The following is a 13645-nucleotide window of genomic DNA, read 5'->3' on the forward strand; positions in this document are numbered from 1 at the left end:
AAACTTTTTATTTCACAGAGAGTAGTGGGGAGATGAGCAGATCTGTGGAAGTCAAGCATGAATGCAGTCAACAACAGATAATAGCTAAATTTATGATAGAGCTTGATAGCGCTGGGAGTTAACTGTGAGTGAGTGGAATAGCTTGCATTTGGAGGTTGTGAGTGCAGATACTGCGAACGGATTCAGGAACATTTTATGACAATTCTTCAAGTGATATGTGGCCTTCCTCAAGGAGTCCGTTACCCCTGGAGGTCTCTTGCAACAACAACAACAACAACAACAGCAACAACAGCAACAACAACAACAACAACAACAACAACAACAACAACAATAATAATAATAATAATAATAATAATAATAATAATAATAATAATAATAATAATAATAATAATAATAATAATAATAATAATAATAATAATAATAATAATAATGAGGCCTGTGTAGCCGTGTACAAATGACGTTTGCGTCCATAGCCCTCGGCCGCCTGAAGAAAGACATAAGTTCGATTCCAATCAACCAGGAAAGGAATTTTTTGTAATCAACAGGTGTGTTCTCCCTAAAACACGTTTTTCATCCCTTGAACTCAAGAAAATCCACCTTTGAACAAACACTATTTCAGACTATGTTAGGACTTGGGACTCTGTGATGGCGACGCTTGTATGCCTTGCTCTCTTCATTGGATGCTGCTTAAATTAGTGACAATTTTCCGCCAGCTATCTGTGATTGGCCAGTGGTGGATATCGACTTTCTTTCAGTCTAGAAACCTGAGATAGGGTTTAAAATGAGCTCAACCGCTCCCTTTGGCTAATATAAGGTGTTAATGGATTTTTTAGCGGTATAATCAGAATTATAAATAAACATCCTTCTATTCCTGTCAGGAAGTCGTCTTCTGCTAATTACATGTGGCAGTGATATCAATAGTCTTCGGACAGAAGAAGTATATCAACACCATAAATCTCATTGCATTTATCCCTGATACTCCTGGCAGTTATAAATCGTGAAGTTTGTTGGTATTACCACATCTGTTGCGCTTCCTCGTCTACATTCTGCTCCACGACAGTTCACGAAGTATTATTTTCGGCTGTGCCATCGCGAACGTTGTTCTTAAATTTTTCTCTACCCGATTCACACTACCTTTTAGATCATTTGTACGAACTTAGTACTGTATTATCTACATCATTCTGACTTGTCTTCATTCTATAGTTAGAAATTATTTCGCACTGTTACTAGATTGTATCACTTGGAATTTACTAATGATTGATGATCATTGAGTATATGGACATTTACTTTCGTTATATTTTTCAGTGGTATAAATAATAAAATCAGAAATAACGAATAACAGGATATACTGTATTGTCATTTTCAGTGGATAGATGTGTGCATGTTATTAAAGTTGTTTGTGTCTATAAATCCAGCCAGTACTATCGGAAATTCTTTTTATTTTCCCAGGCAATTCGTAGAGTGTGTCGCAAGGTTAATGGCAAGTGTTTTATCGCTAATGCTAATTTTGGAAATTAAATAATTTAGTGTGCTCAGAAATTAAAGAATGTGCGCAAATGTAACGATAATTCAGACATGTATCGATATTTAATCACAATCAAGCTAATTTCGCCTGCATCATTAATAATATTAATTTATTTTCTTGACTGTACTTTATTTGCGCCAGCTGAAAGTAAGTTAACTGTTTTAATTTTATTTCATTTATTTACATAAATTGTATAATAAATTTGATATTGATACCAAATTATATTTATATTTTTTTCTGTTTATATTATACAAGTATCGTAAATTAAAATATTTAAGTAAATATAAAATAAGTCAATATTTATAGATAAACAAAACAGTCATTTGCTAAATAGCAATATGAGGGACACAGTTGCTTGCTGGTGAAGTTGGGGACTTGAATAAACTGGATGAAATGATGAGGTTCTTTCGATGTGCAGCATCATTGGATCTAAAAGTGCCGATTCGTGTATAAGATTGACAATTGCATTACTATAAATTGATGAGGTGGAAGATTATGTGGATCAGATAGACATGGAATTGAATTCAGAGGGCAACATTGCAAGTTGGCAAAACAGTTGATCATTTTGATACCTAAAAACACAATGACTAGTAAGGATAAAGAATTATAAGGAAGTCATTATCATCTCTCTCTCTCTCTCTCTCTCTCTTTCTTTCACATTTGGACTACTGTGCCCAGATTTGGTCGCCTGGGTTTCTCAGGCAGTTGAAGTGATGTAGAATATTCATAAGGTGTTCTCGAATATTCGATAATAGATTGAAGATTTCTGGGTTACAGAAATTGGTTGATGGATAGAAAAGAGGAGGTATGATAGAAGAAACATAATTTACTTAAAGGTTTATATAGTATGGATACAGAGTAAATACTTCAGCACTTAACAAATGGAGGAAGAACCAGGAGTAATCATTGGAATTTGAGTGTGAGTGCTATATTGTTTTTTTTTTTTTTGGAGAATGGTCAGTGAGTGGATCAGGTTGACAGTCTGTTGTATGTGCTGAGCAGTTAATTAGTTCAAAGTGAAAGGAGGTATTGTGAGAATGTTGGTGACATGTACATAACCTCCCTCCAATAATAATAAAGTATTACTAATTTGATTAACCGTTTGACCCAGTAATCTAAGATAGAAAAAAAATATATACTAAAAAAGAAATATACTAAATTCCTGATATGTACCGTGAAAGTCTCCACAGGATATTATGATAGTACTGCATAAAAAATTTACATTATTACTAACTTTCTATACACAGTTTTCTTCCAGATTAGTCTGTTATCTGTCTGAACTCTAATGTTCTCATATATTATAAATCCCTTCTATTATATTACTGCTGTTGATGCTTATTCACTTGCTTAATTTATTTCAAAACTCTCATATCTGTGGTCTCTAGTTTTTGATCAACTGCTTTATCGTTAACTCAAAGTCTCCATAAGTTGAAATTAATTTGAATATTGTGTTGTTCACTGACAGTTTAGTGTTTTGACTGATTTCTCTCATCCTTATAAATTTATTCATTTGGTTCCACACCATTAGCTTTACTATTTTATTTTTCATTTTTAATTGCTATTTTGAAATATGGAATACAAGAAGAAACTAGCACTGCAATCTAAGGAAAATCCTAAGGAATTATTTCATTATGTGGCCAGTAGGAAGTGAAATGATTGTAGATGTATGATCCTGTTGGATAAAAGAGTTTGCATGACCAATGCAGATTACATGTCAAGCTGTTTATTGAATCACTGTATTGTATTATTTCATCCTGTAAAAGCAGATTTTATTTCTGAAGGGATGAGGGGGGCTGAAGGTTTAGAAGTGCATTAGGAGAATGATTTCCAAATACCAAGTACTCTGGAAATCAAGCAGTGGGGATGGATGGAATTATTATTTTATTTATTTATTTTTTTAATTGAGAGAATGTGCTAAGGAACTGATAGCTCCATTGATCTAGCTGCTTCAGTGAAGGTCTAACTATGGGAAAGCGTCAGAGGAATAAAAGGTGAGTAAGATAGTGTTATTGTACAAGGTTGTGGTAAAATGAAGGCATCGTATTATATATTTTTATATTTCATGTTATATATTTCTTCTCTAATTGTTAAGATTTTCAGAAATTTCTGAGAGATGTTATTCAAAATTAGGCAGATGAGAGTAATAATATCTATGAAAGTCAGTACAGATTTGCTAAGAGATGCTTTTGTTTCAGTAATTTGCTTACCTTTTATAATAAAGTAATGATAGCCATTGGCATACAGAACAGCACATATAGCACTTGTTTTTCTGTAATACAAGTGTCCTTCAGTGGTTGTTTTTGGAGTTAGTTGTCGCTATATTGTGTATTTTGGTTACCGAGAAGACAGGATCAGAATTGGATGCATAACAGTGGAAGAGAAGATGAAGATAACATAAGTTTTCATTATTTAGTTTTATTTTATTTATATTTAGTATACTTAAATATTTTGTTTGTACTTTTACTTATATAGTTATACTCCCTTATACCTATTTAGCGTTTAGTTGTAATAGTTCCTTGACACTATTTTGATTGATGGCAGCAGCGGCAGCTAAAATTGCAAATGGCATATTACCAAGTCCTACCCCATTTAAGGACTACATTTTGCTTGATATAATACGGGATTTTGTAACATGCAGATCTTGTGGAATGTATGCATCCTGGAAGTTGTATATGTGGAAGGTGAGAGAAGGGGAAATACTTATATGCACAAAATGCAGGCAATGGGAGGAACTTGGTGAATTAGAGATGACTATAACTGACCTCGTTGAGCCAGAGGCAGGAGATTCTCCATGTAGAGAGATGAGTGGTATGATAGAGGGCTAGAATAGTGAGAGAAATATGAATAAAATAATGAGAGTGGGGAGTATGGAAAGGTTGAATGATTGTGAAGTTTTCAGAGATGGTCTCAATTGGGAGGATGAATGGCAAATAAGAGGGGCTGACTTGCAGAAAGAGAGAGAGAGAGAGGGAGAGAGAATAGGTGAGCTGAAAGCAGTGGCATATTTAGGTATAGGCCCAGGCCTAGAGTGGCAAATTTTGAGGGTCGGCAGAAATTTCCAGGCTCTTATTTTTTAGTTATAACATGTTTCTTATATGCCGCATTTACTCACAAGTAGAGAAATATTTTTCTTTTCCTCATTGTAAGTTTAGTCCGCAAGCATATTAGCATGTAATCAGATTCTGTATAACTATACAGACTGAGACACGTGCACAGAAAGCTACTGTATTGTTATCGGTAACTTGACACAAAGACAGTAGGGATTAGTGAATTTGATCCCTTTCTTGCTCAGCACATTGCCAAAATCGGGGGGAAAAAAGGAAAAAGTTTCGTTTCCTATCTTTCCTTTGCCACATATAAGGAATTTATTAAAATAACGTAATGGGCAAGAAAGTAATCAAATATATTTTGGAAGAACTTAAAATAGCATAGTACTATTCCATAAGTGTTGACTCAACACTAGACTTGTCTCATGTTGATCAGCTGTCCTTCATTGTACGATATGTAAAAGAATATGGGACTTCTGTGGAGCGTTTCTTGCGTTTCATTCCTAACATAAGTCACAAATCTGAAGAGATACAAGAGGTGGTATTGACTTTACTAAATGAGCTTGGAATTAATGTAGAAAATTGCAGAGGGCAGGCATGTGATAATGCTAGTAACATGTCAGACAAGCACACAGGACTGCAAGCAAGAATTCTTGAAATAAATCCATTGGCAGAATTCACACCATGCACTGGATATTCTCTGTCTTAAATTGGTACTTGTGCTGCCAAATCCTGTCTATACTTTTCTGCATTTTTTATGTCCTTCAGAAACTGTACGTATTTTTCACACCTTCAACACATCAGTGACATGTTCTAAGAAAGCACTTGGAAACTTTTGCAAAAGTAATCAAACATCCTTCGCCTACTCGTTGGTCAGCTTGTGACAATGCCTGTCAGAGTCTTCGTGAGGGACAGACGGAAATAATTTCCACTTTGTCCGTATCTATAGCAACTTCAGTCACTGGAGGTTGGGATCATGACCTGCCTTCATGAGGGGCGGCACTTTCTGCATGCCTAGGGGCAGCAAATACTTAAATATGCCACTGGCTGAAAGAGCAGGTGGAATGTCTAGGAAATGAGATGAGAAGTGTGAAAGATGAGATTAGGCGAATCGAAGAGACGAATGCAAGGCGAATCAGAATAGGAGTGAGAGAGAGTTATGGGAATGATAGAAGAGGAGAGAATAGGAACAGTAGAAGAGAGGGAATGAGAGGGAGAGAGATATGGGAATGATAGAAGAGGAGAGAATAGGAACAGTGGAAGAGAGGGGATGATAGAAGAGGAGAGAATGGAAACAGTAGGAGAGAGGGAATGAGAGGTAGCACTGGAACCAGGGATACAGTCATGTCAGGAAGGCAGGTAAGGGAAACACAGAGAGAAAGTGTTAGAGGAGAAAGAGTGAGATGCATGTGAGAAATTGAGGAACAGGGTGGGTGGTAAGAGGTGTAATGTATGGGGACTCGATGATCCATGGTGTTCAAGATAGGATGCGTGAAGAGTGTTTGCCTGGAGGAACGATGGAAAGTGTGGCTATGGCAATTAAGGGGGGTGAAAGGATGGATGAGTTGATTGTGATGGTAGGAACAAATGACTTGAGAGGTAATGTAAATTGGGCAGCAAGAGATATGAGATTCTTGTTTGAGGTTGTAGGAAAGAAGGTGCAGAGAGGAAAGATAGTGTGTATGTTGCCTACGTATGATAGTGACGAGCTGAGTAGAAGAGCAGTAATATTGAATAACATAACAGCTAGAATGTGTCAGAAGAGAGGATTGGAATATGTGGATGCTTGGAGGGCATTTGAGTACAGAGAGAGAAATTGTATGCAAGAGACCGCTTGTATTTGAATGAGGAAGGACGTAGGCATCTGGGTTGATTGCTGTTCTGAACAAGTTGGTGTGTCAATGCAGGGAAACTAGAATGATATAGGTGGATGGTAGCAGGGGTGGCCTCTTGTGGGAATGGGTACTTAGGAGAAGGGGGACGACATCAGGTAACGCTGAGCCCAGTGGAGTCTAGAGGGGATAATGCTTGGTATAGAAACAGTCAAAACGCTTTATACTAATGCCAGGAGTATCCAGGATAAAGGAGAGGAATTGGTGCTGATGCTGATAACATCAGCCTGGCCAAAGATTATTGGGATCATTGAGACATGGTTGACAGAAGAGGATATAATAACAGGAATAGAAGTAGCAGGGTACAGCATTTTTGGCAGGATAGGAAGGGAAAGCATGGTGGTGGAGTACTGTTTATGATAAGTGACGACTTATGTCCTCATAGAGGACATAAGTCGTCACTTATAAATGGGGGCTTTGGAAGGCAGTGACACTAATGATTTTGAAAGCAAAATCTATTTAGATTTTGTAGTAGGGTGTTGCCACAAACCAAGGATCACAGAGGGTGTGGGACCAGGAAATGTTTAGACAGTTGAGCTTGGCAAGTGCAAGAAGAATGATTGTTATGGGAAATTTTAACTACAGCAGTATAAATTGGGGAGAGAAATATGCATGTAGCAATAAGGGAATGGAATTTCTAGAATTCTTGAGGGACAAATGTCTTAGGCAACATGTAATAGAGGGAACAAGAGGTTTTCAAGAGTTTTGACTTTGGTCATAGCATCAGAAGAGTTGATAATAACTGAGATGACATCTCTCATCAGTTGGAGAGAGTGACCATGTGGTTTTGACTTGGAAGATGAATAGATATGCAGGGGTATCAAAGAGACAGGAACATATATGGAATTATAAGGCAGGTGACTATAATAGTTTTAGACATCAACTTGGGGATATTTCATAGAGGCTGGAATTGGAAGTCCGGGATATCATTAGTGCTTGGGAAATTGTGAAGGAATATTTGTTAGCAGCAATAGTAAGCTGTATTCCACAAGTGAAGAAGAGGAGGACCCAATTTGGTGTAAAGTGGATGACAAACAATATTAAACAGGAACTGCATGTGAAAAAGAGGCTATGGAAGAGATATAAGGAGACAGGTGAAGAGCAGATGCATGAAGAATATAAGACACAGGCCAGGAGAGTGACTAGTATGGCAAGGCAGGTGAAACTGGAGTATGAGAAGAGATTGGGCCTAAGATTCAAAGAAAATCCTGGGGAATTTTTTAGCTATGTGGCCAGTAGGAGAGAAATGATTGTGGAAGAATGACATTGTGGGATAAAAATGGGAATAGAGTGACTGATGCAGAGGACATAGTGGAATTGTTCAATGGACACTTTATTGGTGTATTTTAATTTTAATACTATATATATATATATATATATATATATATATATATATATATATATTAAGGATACCAAGTAATTTTATAAACTTGGTTTTTTTACTCCTTCTCCCAAGTAAGCAAACTTAACTGTTTTGCTTAAAACAACTTAAACTGCTTAAATAACAAAACAGTTCCTCTCAGATCCTTTCTTATATCGTTAATGTACGAATTAAACAGTAGAGTCCAAAAGAACTAGTGGTGTGCCGCAGGATTCTGTTCTTGGACCACTACTGTTTAATTTGTACATTAACGATATAAGAAAGGATCTGAGAGAAACTGTTTTGTTGTTTACCGATTATACCAAGTTGGGTAGAGCAATAGTTAATAGTGATGTCAAAATTTTGCAGGATGATTTCAATAGATTGACAGACTGAGCAAAGAAGAATGGATGTCAGTTTAATGTGGCAAAGTGTAAGGTTATTCATTTTGGGTGAAAAGATTGTCAGCTGTATACCACATTGGTGGAACTTACTCCAGGAATTTGATGAAGCTAATCTTGGGAATGTTAGTGGATTAGGAAGTTTAAAGTTTAGGGGGCACATAGCAAAAGTAGCTAAAACAGCTCATCAGATTACTTGATTACTGAAGAATACTTTGATGAGCAGAGACAAGCAGGTTATTGTTCCTCATTATCAAGCCTTGATAAGACCCCATCTTGACTACTGCACACAGATGTGGGCGCCAGGGTTTCTTGGTGATGAGGACGAGGTAGAGAGAGAATCCAGAGGCGAGTGACCAAGATGGTAACAGGTCTATGAAATGAACCTTACAAGAACAGGTTGAAGATCTGTGTGTTACAGAAACTGGTTGATAGATGGAAAAGGGGTGATATGATTGAGACAAACAAATTACTGAAGGGTTTTTAAAGATTAATTCAGAGGAAATTTTTCAGAACAGGTCTGGTGGTGGTGGTGGAAGAACTAGGGGCCATTCATGGAAACTGAATAAGAGTGTAGTTAGCAAGGGTGTTAGAACTAGGTTTTTTGCTTCGAGAGTAGTGAATAAGTGGAATAGTTTGCCAGAGTCTGTTTTTGGTGCCATGAGTGTGACATATTGGATAGTTCTTGACAAGATGTTTAGGACCTCCCTCGATGAGTCTAAGGACTCCTTGGAGTAGCCCATAATAATAATAATAATACCTCTGTTGGGTTATGTAATTAAACAGCTTGCTAGCCAACCTCATATACATGTAGCAGTTTTTCTGTCTCAGAAACTTGGGTTTGTTTCATTCTACATACAAGTAAAGAGAACACAGTTTACAGACAACAAGAAAAAGTGGACATTAGGTGGCATTTTGTGTAGCTGGTAGATTGTGTGTGGAGTGGTGCCTCCCACAATGAGTCATTGCTTGATGGTAACATGTAATAATGATATGATTAATGTTGATTAGGTCCCGTGAGAGGCTCCAAACCAAAAGTAACATAGTGTTATTTCATGAAGCTGATACCAAATAAAAGCATCCAATTACACAATTGTTTATATTTCCAGTGTAGTGATTAAAGTTTAACTTTAATGACCACTCTAGCAATGCAAACTCAAAAATTAATTGGAACCAAAATTCTGGATTGTATAAGTACAAGGAATGTTACAAAAGTAATGCTTGTCTTGTGATAGCTCCATCCAAAAGAGTTGTCAGTAAACTACAAAACAAAAGATTAAGTTTGAAGTCTCCCTACTTTATTTTCATATGCTATTTCTCAACATAATCTCCTCTCATTCAATATATTTTCTTTACTGTATAACAAGTTTTTCAAAGCCATCATAGTAATACTCTTCAGGTTGCTTCTATGTAATTATTTTCTAACCTCTGCTTTGAAATATGTGTTCTTTTAAAATGTATGCCCTTTGGATGTGTTTTCAATTTAGAAAATGATCAGAGTTCTGATAGAGCCAATTCTGGTATGCAGGATTAATGTTCTGCAACTTCAGATCTGATCTCTTCAATAGCCATTAAAATAAATGTGCTTATGTGTAGCCTCACATTGCTATGTTATGAAAGCAATGGATGTTCCTCGGCCAAACATAATGCATTGTTTCAACTTTCCCAAGGTCTTAATATAGCTTTTCATATTTTGTCATCACTTTCACATTACAGTTTTGATGAATAACGTGTTGTCCCAAAAGAGATTTCTTGTTATTGTGCATTTCCCTATTTAGTTATATCTTATATTGTTATTGTTCAATCCACAGTGATGTTTCACAAGTTATAAAATGAAATTCCTGTGAAGTTTAATTAATAATCATTTATTGTGGTTTTATGTGCATGAATGAATTAGATATTGTATCAGTATTACCAGGATTTTACATTTTGCCCTGCAAAAGATCTCAATCCATGTATTATATTGAGAGGACTACTTATACAAGAACTGAACCTTTTTTTATGCTTTAATCTGTTCTTCAGGTTAATGCATAAAAAGTTTTTTCAAATAAATGGACATTATGAATTTTTACTATTTTGAACTAGTAACTGTTTGAAATCGCTTTTATTTAATTTCATAATTTGTTCACATATAGCATTTGCATAAAAGTTTCCAGACTAATATTAACAACCTCATAATAATAACTGTTATCATAATAATCAGCATATTCAAAATTCATCATTTTCAAAATTTGTGTAGACTAGTTAGATTCCTTATAAATTTTTATTATTGATGAAAGCACTGACTACTTTTTTTTTTCAGGACTTCTTGTAAATATATCTAATAATGGTCCAGTAGTGCTAGACTCTCCAATTAACTTTGATGTAAATTTAACTGATGCACAGCCAGGATATAATTATCTTTACTACCTAGTGGATAACAGTAGCCATCCTCAAAAGTTGCAGAAACCAGGTGGTACTAGCATTAATGCAACATTTCTTTATCCAAGAGATATATATAAACCAGGAAATTACAACATGACTGTAGATATTTGGGATAAAGGAAACAATATTGCTGTAGGTTGGACTCTCTTCAATCTCACCGGTAATGAAAGCAGTCTGTGTGTAATATGATAAAAATAATGTTGAATGTTCATGAAAAGGAATTTTCAAAAAATATGTTTCAAAAAAACTGTAATATTTTGTCAAAAATTTTCACAGTATGCTAATTATACATCCACTTGTGGTTGTAATGCTAAAATGAAGTACAAAGTGGATGTATAATGTTAAAATGAAGAAGAATCATGGTTTAAAATGAGTTCTCTGTTTCATCTGATTAATTTTATACCTCACTCAAATTTGTGTTTTTATTAATAAGAATAGCTATAGTCATAAACCAGATATATCATACAAGAACCTGTCATATGAATACTAGGAAACTTTTGCTTCCTACTTGCTAATGCTGTGTGATCTCCTAATAAACATATTCATTATTATTAACACCAGACCTCCATGGTGTATAAAGACTCATTACAACAGGCAAACACTGTTACACACAAAACCCATCAAACCATGCTTTAAACTCATTCAAGATATCTGCATTCACCACAATGCTCATCAACTCCCATCCTCTAGTACATGTTGTGTGATCTCCTAATAAACATTCATTATTATTAACACCAGACCTCCATGGTGTATAAAGACTCATTGCAGCAGGCAAACGCTATTACACACAAAACCCATGAAACCATGCTTTAAACTCATTCAACATATCTGCATTCACCACAGTGTCAGGCAAAGCATTCCACCAACCAACCACTCTCCATGCAAAAAACCTACTCCGTATGCCCTAACCAACACCCCTCCTTATACAACTTCCAAGTATGTCCTCTTATTCTATCCCTTTACCCCATAGAATGGGGTCAAGGGATTGCTCGTTTACAAATTAATATGACACATTTCTTGTCTTCTCTCCATGTGAAATTGTACACATTTTTATGTTGAAACATGGTATAGGTCTGTCTCCTGAACAGAAATCCAGCAGGCACTTACCATTTTCATTTGGCCCTTTTCTCCAGATTTTCCTAAAACCTTTGCTTGCCTCCAGCCAAAACCAGCTTTACTGTTTTGTCAGCTGCCTTCTCTAATGACTCAAAAAATTCTTCTACTTCTTTCTCAGAACCTTCTGTGAGAACTACAGGCAGAAATAAGTTTCATTGTCCAATTCCTCGTTTTGAATTTGTTGACATTACTACTTGAAATTATTTGTTAATTAAGAAGTTTCTCTATTTTTGCATTGATAACTGTTGCTACTCCTCCCTTTCCATTTTCCTGATCATTGTTGTCTGAGTTTAACATTCAATGTTTATTATTTATCAGGATCTCATCTGTTTCAGTCTTTATCTCAGGAAAACGCCAATTATGTGTACATGGTATTTTAGTTTTGCTAGTTCAACTTGTTTTCCTTATATTGTAAACCTGTGTGCTATATTTATAATGCATGTATGCTGAGGGTGCAGATAATTGACCCCTAGAGATCAGATGTGGTACTTTTTTCAACCCATTGTGCCACTAATAATCAGGATAATGGTGATCTTACATTTAGATTGAGAAAATCACCTTCTTCTTAAAGTCATGGACAAACAGCCATACCACATCAGGATTCAAATGTACAGCATATAAGCTGAAGATTTTAAATACCTGACCAACCAGTCCAGTGATAATCTAATGTCATGTTTTTATAATGTATAGGATTTCTTATTTTGCCCAACAGAATAAGACTCAAAAAAAAAAACTTAAGGCATAAAAATAAGTCTGAGTGAAAGGGATATGGAAAAAAACATGGATGGAAGGATAATGTCCAAAGAATCCAGGTTAGGTACACACTCTGGTGAAAGGAAATAAGTCAGCTGTCTGTCATTTGCCGGAGGCTAGGTCAGGAAAATATTCCTTATTCTTGATGGGTTGAATCAAGGTCTTTCCAAAGAAAGGGCATTTGTTATTCCTCTAACTCTGCCATAGAAGGAGGGACAAGGTTTTGATTAATCAGTGAGTATATCAGGTAGTAAGCAGATGGTTGGGAACAGTGAAGTATTATTTTATTATATATACTCATTTTCATAGAAACCTTACATAAATATACTTTTTAGTGGTTAAAGGTCATTTTCATTGGTTTATCATTAGATATTTCATGTATTGCATCACCTATCATTTCCATGGGTTTCTGTATAATGTAATAGTTGCTGCTATTGTGTCAGAATTTTTTATGCTATAAATAGCAAGAACTAGTTTTTGCATTTTTGTGCTGAGATTGCTATGGCTAGTTACATGCAGTTAACACCTCACAGAAAAAACTGTGATTCATGCTTTGAATAGAGAAGGCTGTTCCTTTCATGAAATAGCTAAAAGGGTGTCCTGTAATAAATCTACTGTGGTATGGCTGCTGTCGAAAGTGAAGGAAACTGGATCTGCTGAAAGGAAGAAGGGAACAGGAAGAACGCTACTGTCTAAATCATTCCAAGATTGAGTTCTAAAGTGGCTCTGCCTCAAAAATTACTGTGCATTGTCTGGAGAACTGAAATGGGACTGGGAAGAACAAATGGGAGTTGTGTAAAGTTCTGTCAGGAGAAGACTTATTCAAGAGGGACTGATAGTCAGGCACCCTAAAAAGAAGCCCTTGTTAATCAAAAAATTAGATTGACTCGATTAAATTGGTGTAAAGAGTATGCCAAATGGACCCTTGATCAGTGGAAAAAGAGTAATTTTTTTTCCGATGAAAAAAACTTTAAACTGTCTCGGTTTAAAGAACTTCTCGGCCAGTCAGATGATTTGGGGCTGCATGTCATATCATGGTGTTGGTTGCTTACATTTCAGAAAAAGTTCAGTGAATGCACGAGTGTACCAGAAAATTTTAGAAGAATGGCTGCCTACTATCAAGGGAC

At 35.8% G+C, this 13645-nt stretch overlaps 1 protein-coding gene across 1 annotated transcript in view; it reads left to right on the forward strand.

The window, feature by feature from the left end:
- Window positions 1-1334: 1334 nt before the first annotated feature.
- Window positions 1335-13645, forward strand: part of LOC150097135 (transmembrane protein 130-like) — a 56587-nt gene continuing 44276 nt past the window's right edge. Inside the window, exons 1-2 of the mRNA XM_090407377.1 lie at window positions 1335-1672; window positions 10528-10809. Of these exons, the coding sequence (XP_090263503.1) occupies window positions 1576-1672; window positions 10528-10809 (379 nt within the window). The 5' untranslated portion in view covers window positions 1335-1575. The remainder of the gene's footprint in view (window positions 1673-10527; window positions 10810-13645) is intronic.

The sequence above is a fragment of the Typopeltis vanoorti genome, chromosome 17, assembly GCF_054136105.1.
Source record: "Typopeltis vanoorti isolate ZY-2024b chromosome 17, IOZ_Tvanoo_1.0, whole genome shotgun sequence".
Lineage (NCBI taxonomy): Eukaryota > Metazoa > Arthropoda > Arachnida > Uropygi > Thelyphonidae > Typopeltis > Typopeltis vanoorti.